Source organism: Paroedura picta, chromosome 1, assembly GCF_049243985.1.
Source record: "Paroedura picta isolate Pp20150507F chromosome 1, Ppicta_v3.0, whole genome shotgun sequence".
NCBI classification, from domain to species: Eukaryota; Metazoa; Chordata; class Lepidosauria; order Squamata; family Gekkonidae; genus Paroedura; species Paroedura picta.
In genome coordinates, this window is record NC_135369.1 from 70,189,077 (window position 1) to 70,215,228 (window position 26,152).

General features: G+C 40.8%; 1 protein-coding gene across 1 annotated transcript in view; it reads right to left on the reverse strand.

Annotated features, from left to right (window-relative positions):
• The window catches only part of DNAH8 (dynein axonemal heavy chain 8), a 201,985-nt gene that overhangs the window by 92,121 nt on the left and 83,712 nt on the right, over positions 1-26,152 (reverse strand). The window contains exons 41-55 of the mRNA XM_077342050.1: positions 25,696-25,857; positions 23,821-24,045; positions 22,236-22,408; positions 19,963-20,141; positions 15,578-15,765; positions 13,714-13,800; positions 13,441-13,548; positions 12,071-12,205; positions 10,138-10,299; positions 9,599-9,845; positions 7,557-7,798; positions 7,327-7,467; positions 6,879-7,116; positions 4,065-4,207; positions 3,493-3,627 (exon numbers count right to left, since the gene is read on the reverse strand). Of these exons, the coding sequence (XP_077198165.1) occupies positions 3,493-3,627; positions 4,065-4,207; positions 6,879-7,116; positions 7,327-7,467; positions 7,557-7,798; positions 9,599-9,845; positions 10,138-10,299; positions 12,071-12,205; positions 13,441-13,548; positions 13,714-13,800; positions 15,578-15,765; positions 19,963-20,141; positions 22,236-22,408; positions 23,821-24,045; positions 25,696-25,857 (2,565 nt within the window). The remainder of the gene's footprint in view (positions 1-3,492; positions 3,628-4,064; positions 4,208-6,878; positions 7,117-7,326; positions 7,468-7,556; positions 7,799-9,598; positions 9,846-10,137; positions 10,300-12,070; positions 12,206-13,440; positions 13,549-13,713; positions 13,801-15,577; positions 15,766-19,962; positions 20,142-22,235; positions 22,409-23,820; positions 24,046-25,695; positions 25,858-26,152) is intronic.

Here is a 26,152-nt window from a genome sequence, read left to right on the forward strand (position 1 = left end):
TAACCATGAGTGTCTGCGCATTACTACGGCTGTACCCATGATTCTCCCCAAGCAATCTACTGAGTGCCTTGCCGTTTTGACCTGTTGCTTTGCCAGATCTTTCCCTTCCGTGACCAAAGCCTGTACAAACGACTTTTGGTCTTCAGGAAGCCCTGCCAAAAAGGGTTTCAATTTCTCCCATAGTACCACCTGATACCGACTCATTGGAGTCTGCAGGTTAGAAACTCTAACTCTCATAGTGGAAGAAGAGTATATTTTTTTCCCAAAAGCATCCATCCATCTTCCGTCTTTATCAAGAGGAGTGGAATGTTGGTCAGGTTTGCCTTTTCCAGGGAGCACTGCTGAAAAAACGGATGATGCTTTAGGGTGATTAAATAAAAACGAACAGCCCTCATCCTGCACCTTGTATAGATGCTCAATCTTTTTGGCAGATGGGGAGGCTGAGGCAGGATTCTGCCAAGCCCGATCAAGAACCTCTGTGACCCCTCTAATTAAGGGAAGGGCCACAGGACCACCCTCTGCGGAATATAAAAACTCCATAAGAGGGTCTTCAGACTTCTCCATGTTCACCCTGTATTGGAGACTTAATGCATTAGCCATCCTTATGACTTGCTGGGCATATGGCTTGTTATCATCAGTTGGAGACCTGGATACAGAATCTCTAACTACATCAGACGGTGAAGGTAATATCACATCATCAGCTTCAGACAAGGAATCATAGACAGAATCAATGTCAATTGTTCTTTCTGACCTCCGTTGTCGACGTCGACTGTCATCGACAACGGGAAGGGTCGGGGCCAAAGTCACTGCCGGCGACAGAGATCTTCGACGTCGATGAGGGTCTTTGCCGTCGAAAGATTCTCTCGTCGACGACGGGGCCGGAGACAGAGAACTACGACGCCGACACCGCCCGGCCGAAGCAGGAGGGAGTTCTCTCATCGAAGTCGGAGCATCCTTGCCCCAGCGGCGCCAAGAGGCTGGAACCAGCATTGGGACCCAGGACTCGGTGGATGACTCCGACAATGATAATCTTCGGCGGCGTCTCAACCGCACCGCCTCGTCGTCATCAGTCGAGGGTAAGTGCTGGCGGCTCAGGGTCGGCGGCGAGCGTTGAACATTGCTCGAAGATGGACCCGCCTCCTCAACGATGGACGCCGACCTACGACGTCGACCACTAGGTGGCGTGGCAGATCGACGCTGAGAAGCCGACCTCGGACGCGACGCTGAACCAGAGCCCTGATCAGCAATTAACAGCTCGTCCACGAGAGGGGGCACCAATCTCGGCGTCGACGAATCACGCGGCGGCGAAACGTTGGAAGCTCGATCTATCATCGCCGGTGTAGGCTCTCGGCCTTGTGAATGGCCCCTCGATGCCGGTCGCGTCGGCGATGGTGAGGGAGAAATCACCCTTCTGGATTTTTTCTTAGAAATAGAAGGGGAACGTCCTCGAGAGGGAACCACAGCCCTTTTCTTCTTCTTCTTAGGCGGTTCAGAAGAAGCCCTTTGTTTCTCCGCCACCTCAATGTTAGAGGGGGGAACTCCAGAAGTAGAAGGCCCAGGTGCCTCAGAAGGCCTGAGAGATTTCTCCCATAAAGCAGCCTTTAATCTTCTTGCCCTCTCATCCCTAGTTTTAGGTTTAAGTCTTTTACAGGAGGGGCAGTTAGAAGTCAGGTGCCCCTCACCCAGGCATAAGAGGCAAGAGGAGTGCAGATCAGATTGTGCCATCTTGGCACCACACTCCCCGCACTTTTTAAACAGTGCCATAATATTAGAATATTGAAATATTGAAATATTTTCCTCACAGAAATTCCTGAGGGAAATTCGAAGAGCAAATTGGCTAGGATCCTTCCTCCGCAGCGGCAAAGAAAGGACTGAGGGGAGAGTGCTAACTCCTCCCACATCACGTGACTTTGGGCGGGAAAGTCACTCTGTGAGGGGAGGGGTGAGCACTCTTGGGAGCCTTTTTTTGCTTTGAGCTGGCTAGTTAGTTCTCCGTGGCAGGCCTGCGATCTTCGCAGAACCCATGTGGGACTGCACAGAAACCACGAAGATGAACAGAGAATTTTTCCTTTTTTTTTTTTTAAAGATCATTTGCACAGCTTTCCCTTTAAAAAACAGAAAGGTGATTGGCTGGCTGCCAAGACTGGCAGGTGGGGGGAGACTCGCAGGTATAGTGAATCCTCTCCTCCGCCATTTTAATCAGCCATGCAGAGTGCCTGGAAGCATGAGAAAGCGGGAGAAGAAAGCAAAAGTGCAAGGAAGTGAGAAATGGCCGGGGAGGAGGGGGCGATCTTTTATACCACTAAGCACTTGTGGTTGCTTAATGCTATGTTTTTAGAGGTGCAGAATGGCCGTGAATCTGGTCACTCTGCCTTTGGTGTGAGGCAATGGCAGGCCAGGCTTTAGGTAGCATTGCACTTCACCCAAACATAATAGGCATGATTTGTGCTTGTTGTTTGTGCTCATCATTTTGGTTCCATATGCCGTGCATTTTTAGAAAAATTCCATACAACCCATCTAAGTTTGAAGGAGATCTTTTGTAAAGTCAAACAACTCACTTAGGAACATCCTCTCCTTATGGTGGCAAGAAGGGAACTAAGGGAAGAGTGCTTGCCCCTCACCTGTCACATAACCATTAGGTAGGAAAGGCTATGCTGATGTAGGGGAGGGGGAGCACTTTTGGGAACTTCTCTATAAAGCTTGCTAGCTCCTCCCCATGGCTGGCCTGCAAAAGTGCAGTATCTTTGTGGAATTGCACAGAAGCCACAAAGATGGAAAAAAATGTTAACAGAGTGAAATGAAACTGGAACATTAAAGCTGTTCAGAAAATGCCTCTCCTGGAGGTATTCTGCACGGAGCCAAAAAGAACGGTTTTAAAAACAACCAGTTTAGACCTCTTTATTATATTACAATCATTGTTCTGCATTGAATATAGTATGTTGAAAAACTATGTTGCAATGGTCGTTACATGAAACAATTCATAGCCCTGTCCCCTGTAGTTTTGCCAATTCTACTTTGTTCTCTAATGCAGTCACTAATCTGCATAACAAGGAGCTTCTCTGCATTACTAAAAACACATCTCAGGCAGGCAGGAGAGAAATGAATTGGTGAAAAGCATCTTTCAGAAACAACACTTAAAAGACGTTTAAAGCACCGAAGAGGCAGTTCACCATGCAGAGCAAAATCAGTTTTGCGGAGTAAATTCACTCTTCTGTGCAGAGATCAGAAAAACAAAGATGTATTTAGTGAGTTTTCATCAGCTTATCCATCATGCAGAAGAGGCCCTGCAATCATCCCAATATGTTTTTAATTGGAAGAGGATTAAAATGTCTGCAATAGACCTGAAATTTTAGAAGCATGAATATAATTGGAATGTAATGTTTAAAAACTGTTGAGCCAATAATGGAGTTTATACTGGATTGTTCCAAATATTTAAAATATTAGTACAAGCAACATCATGTAGAATTAGCAAAAAAACTCCCTATACTTTACCTGAAACATGCCAGGTTCTGTTGCTGAGGAAAAGTTTAAACTTTTTGACAGGTGTTCCTCAGGATCATATTTCTTTAAATAGCCTTTAATCATTACAGTCTTTGCAGTACCTTGTTCACCGATGAGCAACACGGCCTGCAATATTTTATGACCATTACTATTATGCAGTCATATGGTATGACAAAGCTATATCACTTACCAGTCTACATGTGGCTATTCTAGTGTACATTCTGATATATATGCATGCAAATATTATTCAAATTTCAGTCCTCCCCCCCCCCCCAAAAGTCTTTACTGGAATAGTATAAACTCATGCTTGCTTAGAAAGGAAACATCTAGGATTGACAGTACTGGCCCCTTTACCGATATTTTCTTATATCATTGGCAACAATCCTTTTAAGTGATCATTACCAGACCAGATCATTATCCATCCAGGACTGGAATCAGATATTTTTGAGTCAAGAATCATGGGTGCTTTAGATTTTCTGCTTGATCAAGTCCACTTTCCAAGTTAGAGTAGAGTACCTTTCTGTACCATTTTATGTCCCTTTGCTCAGATATAAGGCACTTACTTTGTGTTGTTTTGCTATGGTATCTATCAAAAACTGTGTCCTAACATTATCAACGTTTGGAACCAGAATAGATGAATACTCTGGAATACTGTCTGTGGGATAAACATATTCCTGAACTTTTTTATTCCAGTGCTCCCAGTCGCCTAAAAGGAACAAAATAATGATAGGAGACCTCAAGTCAGAATTACAAGAAGACAAAAACACTAGGATTACACTCACTGAACAATACATTGTAAAGCATTATCTGCCATACCTCCACTGTGAGTGACTATAAAGGAGAATGGCAAGAGATAAAGGAAGAAATGGGGTACTGCATTTTCTAGGCCTGCTGCTTCTTGCCTTATAAGAAAAACCCAGACATTAATGACTAGGGTGTGCCATCAGATCTACCTAAAATGAAAATAAGCCTAGTTTTTCAGCACCTTTTTTCACACTGAAAAAGCCCCCTCTCGGCTTATAGGGTAATTGAAATAAAAGCCTGCTCCAGCCAGCCATTCGTTCCATTGCCTTTTGCAAATGCCTACTGCAAGCTGAGCTTGCTCTTGTAGGACATCAACAGTTTGACTGAGGGTCTCTGATATTTTTTTCCTTTTGCCTTCACTTCTTCCTCTTCTTAATCACTTCTTCCAAACTATACTTTTGGTTTCTGTGGGTGGGGTGGGGTGGGTTTTGAGGATGTTTTGGGATTTACTGGGTTTTTTTCTCCTAGTGTTTTTTCTTTTATCTGAGGGGCAGCATTGTTTGCCTTTTCTTTTTGGAGTTGTGTTTCTTTTAAAAATTGATTTTTACATTTTGTTCTTTCAGTGTTCAGTTTTACAGCTCTTTATTTCACTGTTTTGTTCAGAGGGAGCACTGCAGTTGTAGTTAGAGTTGTCCATTCTCCCAGTTTAGTAGCTATTGTACTTGTTGTAGTAAGTTGCCAACTTGGGGAACTGTTGTTCTGCTCTGGTTTGCTGGCCTGGTGGTCAATGTTTGGTTCTCCTGTTAGAGCCGTTCTCCCAGAGCAGTTCTGTCAGAGCTCTCTCAGGCTGTCCGGCATCAAGAGAGGAAGGCAAGACAATTGTAAGCTGCTTTGAGACTCCTTTGGTTAGTTAAAAGCGGGGTACAAAAACCAGCAGCTATTCATCCTCTTGACTTTTCTGTATTTGTTGGGGGGGGGGCTGGATGGAAGACCTTGTGATGATGGAGCTTTTCCCACCCTCGGCTTATATGTGAGTCAATAAATTTGCCCAGATTTTGTGGTAAAATTAGGTGCCTCGGCTTATATGCGGGTCAACTTATATGCAAGTATATATAGTACCTGAAAGCTGAGATTTGTTGGGGGGGGATCTCCCCCAAATCCTGGATATATTTGGATATACCAGGGTGAAGAAATGCAATTTTTCTATGGAGGCTGGAACTGAGTGTTTTAACAGTCCATGTCCATATGTTCCCAATCCCCCCAGTTGAACAGAGATTAGGCAGGAAGGAGGAAATTAGTCAATGGCTTTCCATGTGCACTGCAACGGCCTCTTAAGAAATGGTAATCAGTCCTGCCAAATACAATAGTCAGGACCTTCCCCCTTCTCCAAGCAGGGGACAGAGCTTTGGAGGACTTTAGACTGGACAGTCTCCTTGCAGCAAAGAGAAAGGCTCTTGGGTATGAAGCTGATTGGGGAGACAGGACTGCAATTTGGAGGAGTGGCCATTAAACATGCGGCCTCCTGGAGAGATGAAGGAAGTGTCAGGCTAATGGAAATGGTAATGGAAATAGTAATGGAGATTTGCAGCTGCATAAGCTAAGGAACCTCTTATATTTTATAATCTCTTAGGACATATATAAAAAGAGAGACAGAGAATTCACATTTTACCTAGTTCTTTTAGAACTCTTGCTCAGTCTAGTGTTGTGCCAAAGTATCTGTATGAACATTTTCTTTTAAATAAATACTTTATTATACTATATAACACACAGATCTCCATCATCTCGGACATGCTATTGTAAAAGGAGCCAGTTTTTAAAAGCTGCATAAGAAAGCCCAAAAGGGCCACAAGAGAGCTGGGCCAATGTAGAGATTGCTCCCACAGACTCAGTTGTTTTGGCCTCTCTTGTGCAACCCCTTTAAACAGTATTGTAGAATACCTGTATCATTTCTTGTTTCATGTAAACCACCGTGAGCCTTTGAGAAGGGTGGTATATAAATACAGTATAGATGATAGATAGATGATAGATAAAGCCTTTAAAACAGCTAAGAGTTAGGACCATTCTGCTCCCACCTCTTAACTGTTTTTAGTAGTTTTCCAGCTGTTCCCCCCTTCCCCTATTGCTTCCCCCTATTAATGGCCAACCTGCTAGAGGTAAATTGGGATGAGTAAATTTACAGGACCCAGTGAACAATTACTTAACTTAATGACCTTTACATAACTTTCTCATCTTAAACTTAATAAGACAATTTTCTCCAGTAATAATAGTTAATGTATTACCCAAGTCATTCAAATAAACATTGGTGCATTATTTAGTTCATAGAATCATAGACTCATAGAATCATAGAGTTGGAAGGGGCCATACAGGCCATCTAGTCCAACCCCCTGCTCAACGCAGGATCAGCCCTAAGTATCCTAAAGCCAGTTCAATGATTAGATTCTTATTACCAGAGACAGAAAGCATGAATCATTATTCTGATACTGAAAACTTAAGCCTGTTAACTCAAATACATTTATTTGAAATTTTCAATAGTATCAACAAAATGTGTTTAGGAACATGATGAAAAGATAACCCCCATAAACACAATTAATAATATATACTAATAAGAAGAATCAGAATATTTTTTAACTTACCACAGTCACTGACATAAAACTCATACATTGTTTGTATGGTGTCTTTAGGGATTTGCGGCAAATCTATTTTGCTTTCATGACTTCTAAGAAAGGCCTCCAACTTGTCTCTGCTTTCCAGTTCTAGAAGGGAGCCTAAACTCCACATCAGGCCAAACACAAACAGTTTATGAAGATGTCCCAAACATGATATGCCTCCTTCTTCCTTTGAAGGTATCAAACCTTCTAAAAGGTTAATCGACTGGAAATGTTTATAGAAGGAAAAAATATATACGTTTATTTTTTGCTAAATAAAATTTCAATGTGATATTCAGTGAAATCAAAGACAGGTGAACAGAATGCATTGCTCCTCTCCAAAATAATATCAGGTTTAGATTAAAGATATCTAATATTGTCAAGAAAGCAAGCTCATACTTATTTTAAAGGACTGAGACACCAATAATTTATATACCTGCATAATATAGTTACATTCCAGGAGCTCCATTTTGGGGGAAAGGTTTAGTTTCATGTATGTGTATGCTGCCTCAAATACTTTATCATATAAGCCTAACAACACATCCGCTTCTTGTGCAGTCCGTGTCTTTAGCCAACCCTATAAATAAGCAGACATCAGTAAGCATAAACCCCTTCAATAATTGTAATTAAAACTGTAAAAAGAACAGCCCTCACTGCTAAATGTACCTGCAATATTGGCCTCCAGCTTAAGGCAGAAGAACTGATATACACCATACCCATCCTAGAAACTGTAGCAGGAGAAGCATTTTCGATGTTATGAACTTCAAAAAGCAGCTTGCAAGTTGGAGCCATGGGAATCCGATCACCATTTGCTAGAGTGAGAGTCTTATTATCGTCCAACACTGAATTCAGATTTTCAATCCAAATGGCATCCACAGGGCCATCAAGAACTAGGAAAATATTCTCTCCTGGAAATTAAGAGGTAGGGATTACACAGTGAGTATAAAACTGCAAAATGAACAAGTAAATAAAAAGATATTATCAGGCTTCCTGTGATTCTTCAGGTGAGGGAGAAAGAAGGCAGCTCCCGCCATCAAGCTTGCCCAGGCAGCTGCCACATGGCCCCTGTTGTGAATGTGGTCTAATGTAGGCAGTGAGTTTGGAGCCAGGGGCTGGGATCAGAGACACTGCACAGTGATTTACTGGGGACCAGAGACTATGTACTCATTGGACAGTTCTATGGACCAATCTAAGGCATCTATTAATGGCCAATCAAGTGACTTGGGCTGATGCGTTAAACTGTATATAAGTTTCAGGTTATTGTTGTTCTGCATTCAGGGTTTGCTAGTTGTTTATTTTTAAAAGGTGCCTTTGTGACTAACTGAAACCATGATTTAATACTGGCAACGAGGATGGGATGCAACCCTGGCTAGTAATATTCCAATCGCTTCTGCTCCCTGCCTTCAGAGAAGGGACTGCTGAAAACGCTCCTACTCCCTGCTTTCTGAGGAGGGACTACTGAAATCACATCAGTGCCCTGCCTTTGGGGATGGACTGTCCAAAAGAGCCATTGTGTGCCAACCTGTGTGGAGTGCACAGCACCAGCTACCATCATGGCCACTGGGAGCCACATTGAAGAGTTCTTCCCAGCACTCCCTTCCAAATGGGAGTGATAAGCCACTTGCCCCAGCTTTATCCGGGCAGCAAATGACATAATGGAAGCCAAAATGCAAAAAAAAAACATGCTACTCAGTGTCTGTGAAGCAGCAACTCTTGAGTTGGGTCAAGACCTAATGGCACCAGACATGACAGAAGAAGTGACCTATGAGATCATCACTGAAACAATTATGAAACACTTCCCTCCATGCTTTGCATTGGTCATATAGATTAACAGGCCAGCCCAGTTCAGTGGCTACACTATCAGGAACTGACCACTATACAAAAGCGGGAGGAAGAAACTTCCAGGATCCTTACACTGGCCTGCTTTCAGGCCAGTTTCTAAGTAATATTTGTTTGTTACTCACCTTGGGGTTTTTTTGGAAGGAAGGAAGGAAGGAAGGAAGGAAGGAAGGAAGGAAGGAAGGAAGGAAGGAAGGAAGGAAGGAAGGAAGGAAGGAAGGAAGGAAGGAAGGAAGGATTTGTAAAAAAAAAAATGTCCATGAACAGAAGGCAATTAACCAAATTGAGGCTTTGTTAGTGGAATGCAATGAATTTAGCATTTCAAATACACAGAGGACTCGTATCTTATAAAATTCTAGCCCTATTTTCTCCCTGACATGTTCAGTTTGTACATAAGAGCATTTTTTAATTTTGCGTGGTTTTCAAATATGTTTTCACTCATTTATTGCCCTAGGGAGAGGAAGGGGAAAATGTTTGTAAAGAACTTTGGGACTCCTTCAGGTAGTGAAAAGCAAGGTATAAAACAACTAGCTCTTCTTCATTTCTATATGACACAGAATAGCTACAACAACAGTACAGTATTCTCACAGTGGATTTAGGCTCTTAATAGCTCTGGATTGCACACACTGCTTAAAACCCTATTGAAATCAACAGGTCTCAAATCTGTACAACTGTACAACTGTACAGCTAGTAATACTTATTTTCCAACAGCACTTTACAATTTTTTAGAACTAAAGTTACATGTATTATATATTCAGGGTATGTCTACTTTATGAAAGAAGTTAATAATCTGCAAACTGTAAATCTATGTCAGCAGACTACCAATAGTGTGTAATTCTACGCTGTATAAATCACTGTATTTGGCATACCTTTTTTAGCTTTTAGGGTTTTTCTCCACAGCGTGGAAAAGATTCCATCTGTCCAATCGTTAGTTGCTGTATCCAGTTTGCCAAACATTTGAGGGGCAGTAATAGCTTTGGGATTCATTCGCATTTCTCGGTGAGGATATCCACATTCTGTCATTGCCCTCATAAGTATAGTTATCACAGCTGTTTTTCCAGATCCACTGGGTCCGAGAGTCATCAATCCATGGCGCACTTTGGAAGTTTCATACAACTAAAAAGGGGCAGGGGTTGGAACAGTTCAATAACCACTTGGGTTTATTAGTCTTCTTATACCAGGTGTTACACTGGGATTGTGTATTAATAGTCATATGCATACTACAAGTTACAGAACATTACCCTTGGGCTTTTGTTCCCTCTAGAGACAATTATATCTCATAGTTCTAATGATTAGACAATATGGAAAAGGTTTCATGCTAAACTTCACTAAAAAAGTGTTAAATGTCACTAATTGGCTTAGTTTATGTTATTTCCTTCTTCAAACTGTAAAATGTATTATGCTGTACCTGTACAAGCTTAAGGTTCCAAGGTGGATGATTAATCAGTCCTGCCTCTTCAACCTGATTTGCAACAGCTGCTTGAAGTTCAACGTATGTATTGCTGTCCAGCACTAACCCGGGAAAGAGATCATTGATAAGACTAAGAAATAGGGGTTCATCTTCGTCCACCTAGAAATAATAATATGTTTTCAAATAATATGCTTTAGAATGTGCTTTAAAATAATAATATGCTTTAGAGTATGCTTTAGAATATGTTGAAATGCATAATATCTTTGCTTTTCGATAGTCTCATCATGTTGACAAAATGTCAGAAAAAGGAATTTTGCCCTAGAAAATGAGGCTGTATTTGCTGAAAAACAGCAGCAATGAATGAGGGGTCAAAAAATCCTGACTAGACTTTGTGCCAGGGCATCAGGCTCTGAGCCCTTTGATTGGCCAGCCACAGCTGAATGGGAGTTGTTATACTAGCTATGGTCTGGAAGTTCAGTTAAGTTCAGTTTGAGACTGTTCAGAGAAAGGTCTGGTTCAAAAAATTAGCTGAAAAACTTATCTGAGGAGAGATTTTAGTGATAGTACTAGATTTTCTATTGAGAGCTAATCAACACAGTATCTGGCAACTAGAGTAGTAATTTGGCAGAGAGAATTTGGGGAGTCAGGTGAATACTCCCAAATTAATCCAAAGTATGAAGAGAAACCTTCTAGGGAAGAGAAGGTGCAACCATGATCTAGTTGTAAGGGGAGATCACAGGAGTATTTCTGAAGATTCATGTGTGTGAGAAAGGGAGAAAGATGTGGTACATGCCCAGAGTGCTCACTTTCTAAGAACCAGAGGGAAAGTTCATGGGAACTTTATAGAAGACATAAATGCCTAAGTGCCATTCTGACTAAGGGGTTTTAGTGAAAAGACCACTCTACTCCTTCCCAGATGCTCCCAGGGCTGAAAAAATCCAAAGAGATTGAACAATTACTGTGCCTTTCTATAGAGACATTATGTTGACAAAACATTAGAAAAGGGGATTTTGCCCTACAGAAGACATTAGCTCACCATTTTTTGCTAGATTAGCCAAAGCTAGATGTGGAAGTGTATATTGTAAACATTATTCTGGAACTACAGCAGTTCCACAGGGCCTGCAAAAGGCAACTCTTCTGGCAGGCATTTGGTTGAGGTCGACTGGAACCAGAAAATTGCTAGGCCCCTGAACCTCCCTCCCAGGAATCCATGCATCTGAACTGAACCATGGACCTGTTTGATTGTTATCCTGTTAAATTGTTATTCTCTGCTGTTGTTGTTGTTATTATTATTGCTGTATTTTACACAAAACTGAGTTCAATGTATTGTTCTTTACGTTCCAAGTGAACCGCTCTGAGCCTCAGGGGAAGGAGGTATACAAATACAATAAACAAATAAATAAAATGCTTAAGAGTCTTCACAGCATGGCCTTGATCTAGAATCAGCAGTTTATAAAAAGAGGCTATTAGGTTGCACTCTATACAGAGGGACAAAACAATTGTATAAAGACACAAATCTGTTGATTGTGAAATGGCATGTTCTGCACTGAAAAGACTTGTTAAATGTCAAGCTATCCATACAGTTTAAAGGTAGCTGCATGGGCTCAGAGCAAAATCTAAAAACAAAGCCTATGTAATTCTTTTAATTAGAACCAACCAAAATAATACGTATGCAAACTATTGAGCTCTCTAGAAGTCTTCATCAGATTAGATGTTAAAGGTTGGATGCCATAATCTGAAAGCCTTGTATTGTAAGCATCCTCTATGAAAATAGATATGCAGGTTTTAAAAGGTTCTGGTGTCAGGTTCCACAACCGGTCCTCTGAGAGGTAGAACCAAAATACGTAAGTCTCCCACTGAAAGCACAAAAGCCAACAGCTGATTAAATGTCTGTTAAATACCATGTGGAGCACACAGATTTGATTCTTACAAGTTTAGACAGATTCATATCCCTTAGCCCTCTCATGACTGTACTCAATTCACTGTCATCTGGTCTGGCTCTTTTCTGAGCTCCAAGAGTTCTCAACACTGAAAGGATATTCCTCAGTCCAAAGTCATAATGAACCTAAAAATGGAAACCAAAAAGTTCATCAATTTTGGGTGTTCTCCAGATATGCTGCACCCATAATGACAGGCTCTGAAATGTATGCTGGACCATCATACTTACACATTGCAAAATAAAGAATCTTAGGAAAATTAAGAACATTTAAAACTACCAAATATATCCATGAATAATAATTTCTTTTGTAAAAAGATATAATGCTAATGTGGATATTTTGACATATATAAACATTACAATCCAATTCTCCAAATGGATTGGATTTTGTTTGCTCTATCTCATGAGGAATACCTTTCATGATGTAGATATGAGAACTAATAAATATGCATGCTGAAGACATACCATCATGCTACACTTGACTGCATCAAGAAATAAATTGCCATTACCAAGAAATAGATACTGAACAAGATACCTCATCAGATTAGCACATAGCAATAAAAGCAGGCAACACAATTCTCAAAAAAACACCAGGCTATGTATTTACAATATCAGTTCTTCATAGTAAAATTATAGTAGAGATCAATTCTCATTCTTGTAGTGCAAATGAAACTCATCACAAAAGTCATTTATTGATCACTTCTGCTCTCAAAAAAAGCCCCGTAATCATATTAACAGACTAGCTGCCCAAATTATGGTATGCTTTCCTGAGTTTTGTACTTCTTTTTGAAGTCCAGTGTTGACCTTCAGCAGGATAGCCCCTATTTCCTTCTCAATAAATAACATTATAGGTACTTATCTATAGTCCAAGACGGTTGGGAGTTTCTCAAAAGTGAAATACTGAAGGCACAAAGACAATTTCCTTAAGAAGCAAAACTGGGAGGAATCTAAAAAACCAAGATGGCCCCTTAAACAGCTTTCAAAAGAATTGAATAATAAAAAGACTCCTTTAAGAAATGGAAGGAGGACCTTATAACCAAGGAGGAATATAGACAAATAACCAATGTCTGTAGGGAGAGAATTGCTGAATTGCTGAATTCCTACTTCTTCTCAGTCTTGTCTTGCAAGGGGAATTGTGCTTGTAACCCACCATGAGGCGATCTTCAATAGTGGCAGGAAATACATAAACAAATATGAAAATGAAGTACACCCAGCAAGCAATCCTCCTTATATGTATAGGTCAGATTATGTCAGAAGATACCTTCGGAGTTCCTACAAAGGTCTTTGGCTTGCTGAACCGAACCACTCTGTTATTGCCATCTGCAGTTCATTGCCGCAAAGATACACTAGTACTATAAGTTTACCTGCTTTGTAAGCTGCTCTTCGCAAAGCTTATAAAGAACAAAGAATTTTTGAGCCAATATAACATTTTCAATAAAGCCACAACTTGCAAGTTTCACTCTCATGATTATCTGAAATAGAATAATACAGTATTAAGAATTACATCAACATTTGTAAGTGAGGTTTTTTTTTTAAAGCAAAGAATGTTGTATACTGGGGAAGGGCAGTACATAAATACAGGAATAAACAAATAATTCAAATCAATAGATTTTCTACAACATAGTGATAAACAATACCTGTCTATCTGGAACCATCATAGCAACAGTTCGAAATTGAATTTTTAGGTTTTCTGGCAGTTCCTGGCGTCCAGCATAGCCAGGATTCTACAAATAAATGCAAAGGATTTAGAATTGGTTTTTCACTACCCAAAGGAGTCTCATAGCAGCTTACAATTGCCTTCCCTTTCTCTCCCCTCAATAGACACTCTGTGAAGTAGGTGAGGCTGAGGGGGCTCTGACAGGACTGCTCTGTGAGAATAGGTCTGTTACTAGCCCAAGGTGCCTACATGGAGAGGAGAGGATTCAAACCTGTCTCACCATATTAGAAGCCACCACTCTTAACAACTGTAGTTACCAGTGGTCCTACTTAACCCTGGTTAAGCTAGGAGGGAGTTTTGTTTTGAAATATGTATTAGTAGAAATTCTCAGTTATATTGGCAAAGGCCTACTTATTCCAGCTGGACTGCAGCCCAATGTTACATTGTAAATATTCTGAAGCAATACACATAGTATTAAAAATGAAATTCCTTTTGCTACCGATTTTATATATGTACTAGCAGTAAAGCCCATTGCATTCTGTAATGCAATGGGCACCAGCTCATGGTTTGGTGTGGGTTTAGTGCCTCACTTGGAAGCTGGCAACCCTAAGAGGAGGTCCTTCTGTGCATAGTAGTCTTGATTATAGTCAGGTTTATGCACACCCAAGTAGTGTGGAATTCCAGAACATGAACCTACAATCCTTTCTGCAATGTTTTCTTGAACTGAAATAGGTTAGGGGTGCTATGTGGCTGGTAAGGTGGCTGCGGTGGCATCACACATTTTTGAGGTCCCACTTGCAAACCTCAAGGAATATTTCCAGGCCAGGGATGGCCAAACTCCAGGTGGGGCCTGGAGATCTTCTGGAATTGCTGCTCATCTCCAGACTATAAAGATCAGCTCCCCAGGCAAAAATGGCTGCTTTGGAGGGGTGAGATTTCCACTGAGATTTAGGGATGCCACCCTCTGTGGATCCCGTGGAAGTATAGCTCATCTCCAGGCAGTTAGGCTGAAAGGAAAGCTCTCCCCCCTCACATGCAGAAGATTAGCTTCCCTGGCGAAAATGACTGCTTTAGAGAGTGCAAAAATAATGAACTGGGAGGGGTGGGTCCCAGTGAAGAAACAAATATAGAAAATTGCAGATGTACTGGGAAACCACTATGGCAATAAAATATCTAAATTGGACTTATATAGAGTCTTCTCTCTTCAGTAATTCTTTATTCTTATTATTTCACACAAGTCCCGATGCGTTTTGCCTTACAGCTTTTTCAAGGGACAATGGTTTTTATATTTAAGGACCAATTTCAACTTATTAAGGAATCTCTTGAAAGAGTAGAAAGTCATGCTAACAATAGCTAAACGTAGCTTGCGGCACTCTAGGGCTTTTCTATGACCTCCCTGCCTGCCAGCAGTTAGGCAGAATGGTAAGTTTTCCTCCACCCTCAAAAAGAAAGCATACACATGTCCACAGACTCCCCTGCATTGCTCTCAGAAACACAGTCAGAGGCTATTAGAGGCTCCCTTCACAGCAAGCCTGAAGGGAGGAGTATAGTCATACTGCAAGAATGGCCATTATCTCCACTAACAAACCACTCACAAAAATGGCTTATATACTCTTAATATTCCTAGGACAGTAAGAAAAGGCATACAACTACCAACATATCTAGATATTATTAGTTAATATGTATGAAATATTAATAAATATAATGTTTGCAAATATATTGCTATTGTAGACATAGTAATTAAGTACACATATTAATTATTTTCAAGTATGCCTAGTAACAGACATATGATTAATTGTCTCCCATCAAGAATGGAACATTTATAACCTTATCAATAAATTTACCATTGTCAGAAAAATTCCAAACTCTGGGTTTAAATCTACAACATCTCCATCAGAAAATATGAACTGCTTCTTCCTTTCTTTCCTTGCTGTCAAAATTATATAAATTTGTTGAGCTGCTACTGACAACACCGGTAATTCAATTCTGTTAAATTCATCAAAGCATCCCCAGGAACCAGACTGTGCAAGACCTAAAATGGGAACAGAATTTTTTCTTCCTGATTAAACCCTTTCTTTTTCACTCTCCTATAATATTTTTTTCCAGGATAAGATTAAGAGAAGAACCTTTAAACATGGAGTTTCAGAGTATTAGCTAGCCTTGGGAGGACAATGGTAGCAAATCATCATTTAGCATACTCCTGATATTGTTCATGGTTAATATATGAATAATTAGGCAGTTGTGTTATTCTCAAGCTCTTATAGAACATATTACTGACACATTACTGACTTGCTTCCAAACTTTTAACGTTGAAGAATATAAAAGTCTTCTCCTTCTGGTAGCAGATGGTGAGAGAGCGAGACAGATGAATCTCCTTGGGGAGGGAATTCCAAAGTTTTTATGCCACAAATGAGAAAGCCTTTTCTTGAGCTGCCCCCATCTAGGCTGAGATGGTAGGGACATCCAAAACTGAGCCTATGGAGATGACTGGAATTTTATTTATTTATTTATTGTATTTATATACTGCCCTCCTCAAAGGCTCAGGGCGGTTTACACGAAACAAGAAATGATACAGGTAACTCCATTTGTAGTAATAATGAGGTGATAACAACAATAACATTAAAGAATGGTGGAAACTGAAAAGAGCAACAGTTCAACTCAAACAGGCCCAGTAGGTTGAGTGAATTTGTAGTGGTTGTCATAGGAGGGAGGCTTGGGGGCCAATAGAAAGCGGTGGTTTAGGTCGACCTCAACCAAATGCCTGGTGGAGGAGATCCCTTTTGCAGGCCCTGTGGAACTGCTCAAGTTCCATCAGGGCCCTGATCTCCTCTAGGAGCTCGGTCCACCAGGTGGAGGCCAGGATGGAGAAATCTCTGGCCCTGGTTGAGGTCAAGTGGGCTTCCTTGGGGGCAGGGACCACCAGGAGGTTGGAGGTGTTAGAACGCAAGGCTCTTTGAGGGATATAGGCGGAGAGGCAATCACTGAAGTATACTGGGCCCAGACCGTGTATGGCCTTAAAGGCGATAAGCAAAACCTTAAGCCTGATCCAGAATTCAACTGGAAGCCAGCACTGCTGCTGGAGGATGGGCTGGATGTGGGACCTCCAAGGTATTGCTGTGAGGACCCTGGCAGCGGCGTTCTGGACCAACTGTAGTTTCTGGATCATGGATAAGAGCAGGCCAGCATAAAGTGAGTTGCAGAAGTCCAGTCTAGAGGTGACTGTTGTGTGGATCACTGTGGCTAGGGGTACCGGGGCCAAGTAGAGTGCTAGTAGTTTGGCTTGGCGAAGATGGTAAAATGCTACTGTCATGATCTGAGCCTCCATTGAGAGGGAGGCCTCAAGAATCACTCCCAGGTTCCTGGCGGAGTGGGCCACGCTTCTTCGATTGGACCTTTCCTGTCTATCCACAGGAGTTTTTCCTGCCTAGCTTGAGCCACCTCATTACTGCCTCCAGGCTAATGTTTCTGGGGGAGAGTCATGGTGGCCATGCATCAGGAGGAAGAACTGGGTGTCATCAGCATATTGGTGGCAACCCAACCCAAACCTCCATACCAGGCAGATTTTTAGTTTGGCCGCAAGTCATATAAGACATTAAGGTATATACCAATAATATGAACTTGGCTTGGAAGGAAACTGGGAGCCCATGTAGATGGAACAAGGCTGGAATGATTATTTTCCCTACAATTTACTCCAATCAACATTGTAGCCACAGAATTCTATACCAACTGCAGCTTCTGGAAAGTCTTCATGGGTAGCATGTAGAGAGTACTTTCAGTGACTGAATCGAGATGTTATTAGAATATACACTACAGTGACAAGCTGAAGGCAATGAAACATGCCCTTTGCCACTTCTGCCACCTGTTTATGCAAAAGGAAGCCTGGATCAAGAAGCATTTCCAAGCCACAAACTGGCTCACTTTGTGAAGTGCAACCCTGCCCAGAAAGGGAGATATTCCAGTTCCTGGGTCAGATTTCCTCCCCACATCAATAACACCTTTGTTTTGTCAGGATTACATTTAAGTTTATTAGACCTCATCCATTCCAAAACTGCCATTTATGGCCCCTATTGGAAATACTGACATGTAAATACATTTTTGCAGTTCCTACTTTTGGACTATAATCAGACCATCTTTCCAGAGACCCACTGTGCTTACACAGTGGCTGATGAAGGCAGGAAAGTAAGATGCCAGTTGTATGCAGCCATACAAAAACATGACATTTGAAGCTCAAAGGTCCTGAAACTATAGCACTAGGTCATGTAATCAGTGACCAGGAAATAATTAGAGAGGCATCTGATAGATAGCAGCAGCTGAAAAATATCTTGCTTGAGATTGTTTTCCTCTGCACAAGCATACATATGAGGCCTGAGTATATCCAGAGATATAAGCCAAAAGACAAGAGCTAGCCTAAAGGGCTCTTGTTGGCTCCTAGCCTCTAACTTGGGTCTAGAGATGGGCAGGAAGTCAGTTGGTGGAGAGAGATGTTCTGCTTGATCCCTGGAAGCTTTCCCTCCCCCTTTGTTGTGGCTTATTTCTCTGTGTATTATTTACCACTTTGTGTCTGTCCAAAGAAAAAGGTAGAATATTATTATGCTAAATAATTATACTAAATAAATAAAATAAATAATCCTCCAGTTTTTCATCTGGACTGAAGTGTCTTGCTATATATGTTGCAGCTATGAAAATTCTCCCCTCCATACTTTATATAAGTGGTGCTAAACTATAATATTCTCTCTCATCTTATCATAAGCACCAAAGTTATATGACCTTTTTAACAATGTACTCCTCCACAGTCATGATAATAACCAGGCCATTACATTTCTAATTATGAAACAAGTATTATTTATATACCATTAAAGTTTAGTGAAGTGCAGCATCACTTCCAATATATTTTAATATGTTGCTCTCATCTGCATTTTATGTAATGTTAATGTTATAAATTATAATTATTGTTCTCACCTAACTCTACCATCAACATTTTCTTCTTTTTATGATATTGATTTCCCTCTTATTTGATACAGGCAGATCAATCCTATGCCAAATTTACTCAGAATTAATCCCATTCAATAGAAATTAATACCAGGTGAATGTGCATAGAATTGCTTCTTTAGGCAATCTTTATATGGTTATCATAATATACACCTTGGGAGGACAGAGAAGTGAGAGCAGCTTACAGCAAGGAATACTGTAACTAGTGTGCTTTTAAACACACAGAAAGCTCAATTGGGTTGTAGGGTAACAACTTCTTTTCAGTCAGCATGATGAGTTGACCAAAGCTATCAAGACATAAAATCCTTGCTAGCTTTGTCTCACTCAACTGATTTCCCAAAAGCCTCTTGTCACAAGCTGACATCCTTATCATTATTAGGTAATTTCAACTCTGGCAAACCAGTCAAAAATGATAAATGTTGCAGAGTACAACTTTATATCTTTAGAACTAAAGTGCCATAAAACATACCTTAATTCATTTCTCAGTACTGATAGACGGTAACACTATCATCTGTTTAGATGCAAGTTTCATTCAGTTTATATTTCAAATTATTCATATGAGAAATATTGTAAAGGAAACACAAATACGATTTTGGAAGTAAAGAACAGTATAAAGTCCATTATATTTTCGGCTTAAAATGCCTTGTGTTCCTTTTCTATTTATACATACTACATTCATATTCACAGTTCATTATAATCATCTGCACACCTAGCAGATTGCAATAGTGCTCTATTTCTCTGCACATCTGTGCTTCTCTCACCAACCAGACATGTCTTCCTGTCCTTTGGCCCTTATGCTGGCATCTCACTTTACCAGAAGGAATGTGCATGTGCATCCCACAATACTAAAGCTAAAGAGAGGCCCAAGACTCCTGTTCTAACCTCCTGGCTCCTGATATCCCAGCTAGTGAGAAATAGATAAAGAACTTTTGAACATTTTACTTCCTTTTTTTGCTTTTACTTTTCTTTTCGCTATGTCTACACTTTGGCTTACAGTTTCATTTATTCTGTGCTTTAATTTGATACCTCATTCATTCATCAGAACAGGGCAGGTGAGGGTGGCATTCATGTATAAAGATGATGATGATGAAGGTACATCCCTGGTAATTTGTCTGTGCTTGCTCTGACTTTGCTGTTAATTACAGTTACTGATACACATTTGTGGAGGTATGCTGTATTGTGAATACTGTTCACTTCACAATGCATGATTCTAAAATGCAAATGACAAGCCAAGTCTCACCTTTGAAAATTCGGCCCAGCCCTCTGAAATCCATTTGATCTGAACAGTTAAACACTACCACATATTTCCCCAAAGCTTTTCCCATGTCTTTTGTGGTTTCTGTTTTACCAGTTCCAGCAGGTCCTGCTGGAGCTCCTCCCATGTTCATTCCTAAGGCCTGAGCCAATGTAATATAGCATCTGTAAATGTAAATTCAGATCATTATAATATAAAACATTTAAATGTGAAATTATATATTTACATATCATTCATCTAACTGTACATTTGATATTCCGATAATGTTCAAACGTTTGTCAAATGCAGACGATGCACCTGTAGAAATCTTAAACCTAACCCTTGGAAAACTACTCAGAAGTAGCAATTAGAAGAAGAAAAGTTGGTTCTTATATGCCACTTTACCAGGAGTCTCAAAGCGGCTTCCCTTTCCTCTCCCCACAACAGACACCCTGTGAGGTGAGGCTGAGACCTTTTCCACATGAGGAATTTGCACTTGTCTGGTTGTGGGGCCAATTCCCGCTTCCTGATGTCAGTGCCCTGCCATGGCTGTACGAGGGCTGTCCCAGTTATGTCAGTCAGTTGCCCTGCAATAAGGGAATGTGGATAAACCCACGGTCCCTTTTTTGCTGAGGGGGACAAAGTTGTAGCAGGGCCATCAGGAAGGGAAAACTCAGCTGTCCCTTTTCCCACTCTCCCACCTCCCAAGTGTCACTGCAATCCCCCCTCCTTATTTTCAAAGGACTTTTCAAAGCCTTCTTCTGCAGGGTCAGCAAGGGAGCCTGCTTCATGGAACTGCGCCGCAGAGGCAATCTTGTATAATTTTTTTTAAAAAATAGCTGAAATTGCATTGCAATGCAATAGAGCTGTTCTAACTGAACAATAATATCAGGGCTTTCTCAGACCTTTTCTGCATGGATACTGCCAAAGTATGATGCCATCTGCTTTCCAAACTGTGCCCAGTTGCCGTAAAGTTTCCTGCTTCGCTAAAATCTCTGTCTCACATCTCACCCTGCCTTGTTCTGGATTTCTGCTTCCTGACAAGTCAGCTGGTGGACTGGAAGTCAGGACTTTCTGCTGTTTTTTCCCCATTTTGGCTTGTGAATCAATGTCACAGGGCAGAAACTCCCAATCACCTTCCATTGCGATGTTTGAGCACCTCCCCCCGGAGGTTGAAATGAATCTTACATAAAAAAATTTTAAAAATAAAAGATCTTTGACATGCAACAGCCTTCTTTGTAAAAGCACCCCACCACCTTTCCTTGGCTCTGCATCACAGCTCCAGTCAGAACCACACTGAGCAGCCAAAGGATAGAGGCTCAGTGTCCCAACACTTTTCCTTGGCTCTGCAGTACAGCTTTAGATGCAGCCATGCTGGGGAGCTAAGGGAGAGGGGCCAGGCACCCCGCTGCTTTCCTTCGGCTCAATAGCATGGCTGTGACTGGAGCTCCACTGCAGAGCTGAGGAAAAGCAGCAGTGGTGCCCCATCTCTCTCCAAGCCAAGGAAAAGTCAAAGATCACTGTAGGGAAAAAAACCAAAAACAAATCACAACTCCTTCTCAGAAATTCTGCTCTTGATACCCCAAACCTAAACCTAGTTCCTCACAAGTAAGACCCTGGACACATGGGCTACAGTCCTTTAAAAAAAAGAAAGAAAATGTGTCACTCCCCCTCAGTTCCAGTCACTCCTCCACCTAAGCATAATTCAAACAATGCGTACATGAAGTGGACTGGGTGTAATTTCATTATACTAGAATTGTGTTGCAATGCAATTCCTGCCTTTTATTTTTTTTTTTAACTATACAAGATTTATTTCAACCTTGGAAAGGGTGGGTGGGAAGGGAGGTGCTCACATGTCGCAATGGAAGGTGATTGAGAGTTTCTGTCACATGACATTGATTGACAGGCCAAAACAGAGAAAAAACTCAGCAGGAAGTCCTGACTTCTGTTCTACCAACTAACTTGTCAGGAAGCAGAAATCCAGGACAAGACAGTAATTGGACATGGTTTGAAAAGCAGGTGGAGTCATACTTTGGCACTGTCTATGCAGAAAAGGTCTGAGAGAGCCCTGATATTAGTTAGAACAGATCTCTCAGTGCTGTGATAAGCCCAAGATCACCCAGCTGGCTGCATGTGGAAGACTGGGGAATCCAACCTAGCTCATCAGATTAGAAGCCACCGCTCCTAACCACTACAACCAGCTATCGCCAAGATAGATGAGGCCCTCAGTATAAAAATTCTGCATTGCTATATTTGTCAATAAAGACTATGCTTCTCACCTGTCAGTTAAGGGTGTTATGACTAGACGATCTGTACATCCAAGAAATTCATTTTGGTAAACAAAATCAACATCAGTAATAGATACCAATGTTTGATCCAGATCTTCCTTAAAATAAAACCTGCTCTGCTTTAACCATTCAAAATCAGTCACTGATTTGATATGCATTTTAACCTTAAAAAGAGAGGGGAAATACCACATGAATCATTCTAAATATGTATAGATACAATGTATTACGCGTGAACTGGTACATTTAAAAGAGGAAGGAATCACAGCTATTATTCTAAAACAGAAGTCTCCAACAGATAGCTCATTGCTTACTGAACAGCAGCTTCTATTCTCCTAGAAGACCTGGAAAAGGTCACAAAAATATCTGCACCAGGCTTTTGATAAAAAGTATTTCTGTCGTAAGATTTTAATCTGTGTAATTTAGCTGATAGTTTCATAGGGGGAGATCTTCCTAATGCATAAAGGTAAAGGTAAAGGTATCCCCTGTGCAAGCACCGAGTCATGTCTGACCCTTGGGGTGACGCCCTCTAGCGTTTTCATGGCAGACTCAATACGGGGTGGTTTGCCAGTGCCTTCCCCAGTCATGACCGTTTACCCCCCAGCAGCAAGCTGGGTACTCATTTTACCGACCTCGGAAGGATGGAAGGCTGAGTCAACCTTGAGCCGGCTGCTGGGATCGAACTCCCAACCTCATGAGCAAAGCTTTCAGGCAGCTGCCTTACCACTCTGCGCCACAAGAGGCTCTTTCCTAATGCATATCTGGTTACATATCTAGTACAATCTACATATCTACATAATGTTACATATCTAGTACAAAACAAAACTTGATAAAATGCTGGGGATTATGAGTTATTTTTCATTATATTTACAAGAAGCAACTGTAGCTGTGCAATAATAATTATTATTATTTATATCCTACTCTTCCCCAAAGGCTTAGGTGCGTAATACATATAAAACAATAAAATAATAATTATCATATTAAAATGCATATTAATACAACCTAGAAAACCAAATTATTTCAAAGTCACATTTAGTTTTCTATTGAGGGTGGTGCAGATGTTATTTTGTAGTATGGTGACAGTTTGACAGATGTTTTGATTTGGAAGACCAGAATTTCGATATTCCTCCTGTCCTCAGCTATAGGCCTGATGGAAAAATTCTGTTTTGCAGGCCCTGCCGAGCTCTCCCAAATCCCTCAGGGCCCTCTGAAGAAGTGCATTTCACCAGGACAAGGCTAGGACTTAAAAGGCCCCTGGCCTTGGTCAAGGCCAATTTGACATCCTTGGGGCAGGAATCTTGAGCAGATTCTGCTCACTGGATTGTAAACTCCTTTGAGGGAGAACTGGCTGTCTACAAGTTTTTTCTGAAGCAAAAAACTCTTAAGTTTAAAGTGCACTTCAGGAAAGGGGATAATGATAGACTGTTACATTATTATTACAACCTTAGGATTTGCAATGATCTGCTAATCAGAGACACAGGAACAGATGTTCCTCCTCTAATTAACTGGCTGACTGAGACAATTCCACTGAACAGATATGAAATATATTAAATTTTTAAAATTAACATTTATACTTTACCAAGTCATCAAATATATCACGTTGATGCACATGAATGGTAATAAGAGTTTCAAACTTGACTCTTTCAAACTTGGAAAGATCATGAGTAGTCTGGCCAATAAGAGTATTTAGAATATCCAGAAATTTCTGATTGGTTACTGACATGACTTTCCTGTCATCTTTTGCATTCGTTAAGGCTTCTTCTGAATCATGGGTCCATAGCATCTGAATTCCCAGCAACCCTACCTATAAATTTAACAAACAACTAATCAAAAATACATATGAACATTTACAGAACATTCCACTTTAGATAATGAATGGTCCAACAGCTCATAGTTTAAAATTATAATTTAGAGTGATTAACTGGAGTGATTACTGTTTTTTTTTTGCTATGTTTTTCTTTTGTATATAGAAAATAAATCAGGGAGTTTCTAAGGTAATCTTCTATCTCATACTCAGATATATTCATAAGTAAATCTGACTTATAAGTAAATCTGTTACTGCATTCTGATAATTAAATACAGACATCATTCATAATATAAAAACACCACTCTTCTGCAAATCCATTATGGCATAAATATGGCCCTAGCCCTCTTCCAATCACGTATACCTCTTAAAAATACAAGGAAGCAATTTTGAAAGTTTGCCAGAAAGCTTCCGGTAAGACGCTCACAACCTTTTTGAATACTAAAATAAGTTATAAAAACTAGATAAAATTTGACAGGCACAAAGTCAGCAGATGTTTATCAAGTACGTTCAGGTCTAGTGCCCCATCTTTCACTACAAGTGGACTGTACTTTCACAAATAAATTGATGACTCATACTATAGGCTCTCTACCAATACTTCAGTTATCAGAACATATGAAATCACAGGAGTTGCTTTTGTCACAACACTAATATAGGGTTACTAACTCCAGGGTGGGAAATTCCTGGAGATTTGGAGGTCAAGTCTTGGGGAAGTAGTGTTTGGGGAGGAGAAGAACCTCAGCATGGTGCAACACGCCATTCAGATCATCCATCTTCCCCAGGGAAACTGATTTCTGCAGTTTGGAGATCAGCTGTAATTCCAAGAGATATTCAGGTCCCACCTGGAGGCTGCTAAATCTGCTTCCATGGCTGTGATTTTGTTTTAAGTAGAAGGCACCTTTTGCCATGCAGGAAAATGCAGTCACAGTGATTGTTACAGCATAAAATAATACAGGGGGAAACTATTGCATCTGTTGAGCACATTGTCATCTATTCCATTCTGTCTTCCTTGACTAAATTTTTCTTTTAAATTATTAGTACATACATAAATTGACAATTCCAGCACTTGGTTGTTCTGATATTTAACTGGTCTTTCTTTCTTTCTCTCTCGTCCTTAGCAACTACATCACAGAACAGTTATACTGGTCACCAGGCATATGCTCATCTTCAGATGAAAACAATTATCTTGAACACAGTCCAGCCACTGTTAAGCAACTGATTTAACTGGTAACTAAGATAATTTAAAAGTGACTGGATGTAAATGCATAGGGCTCAGTGCAGAAGAAGAAGAAGAGTTGGTTCTGATATGCTGCTTTTCCCTACCCAAAAGAGGCTCAAAGCGGCTTACAGTCACCTTCCCATTCCTCTCCCCAAAACAGACACCCTGTGAGGTGGGTGAGGCTGAGAGAGCGCTGATATCACTGCCCGGTCAGAACAGTTTTATCAGTGCCGTGGCGAGCCCAAGGTCACCCAGCTGGCTGCATGTGGGGGAGTGCAGAATTGAACCCGGCATGCCAGATTAGAAGTCCGCACTCCTAACCACTACACCAACTGACTACACCAAAGTGGGTACACTTCATCAAGTGTTTTGTTCAGCTTGCAGGCCAATCTCTATCTTGCCACTCTACAGACTTCTTTTGAATTTCTCACCTGTGCTGGAAAATGGCTAAGGAAGTTCAGCAGCTGGTAACTTGGATCACTAATCTGATAGAATGCTGCTCGAATTATGCAGTGTAATGAAGATTGTTGCATTTTCAATAGATCCATGAGCCAGAGTTCTACCGGTCCCTTTGCATTCACTGGGGAGTCCAGCTAAAAATTCAGTTTGTTAGTCATACAAAATAGGATTATATATTTTTAAAAAACTGATATGTTCACTATCACTATATAATTGTTTTAGAATAGAGGATTGGTGTTTATTGTTGAATTCCAGTAGTTTACCCAGGGAGTTAAGTAAAAAAATTGAACTGGAATCTTGATAGGGTAGAAGGGAGACAGTTGTGCTAACTCTTCTACCGGTTTCTTGAGAACAGTCATATCTTTAAATAGGACAGGGTCCTATTAAATAAAAGAGTAAGGCCACCTGGGGAGGAGTTAGGGCGGGCCC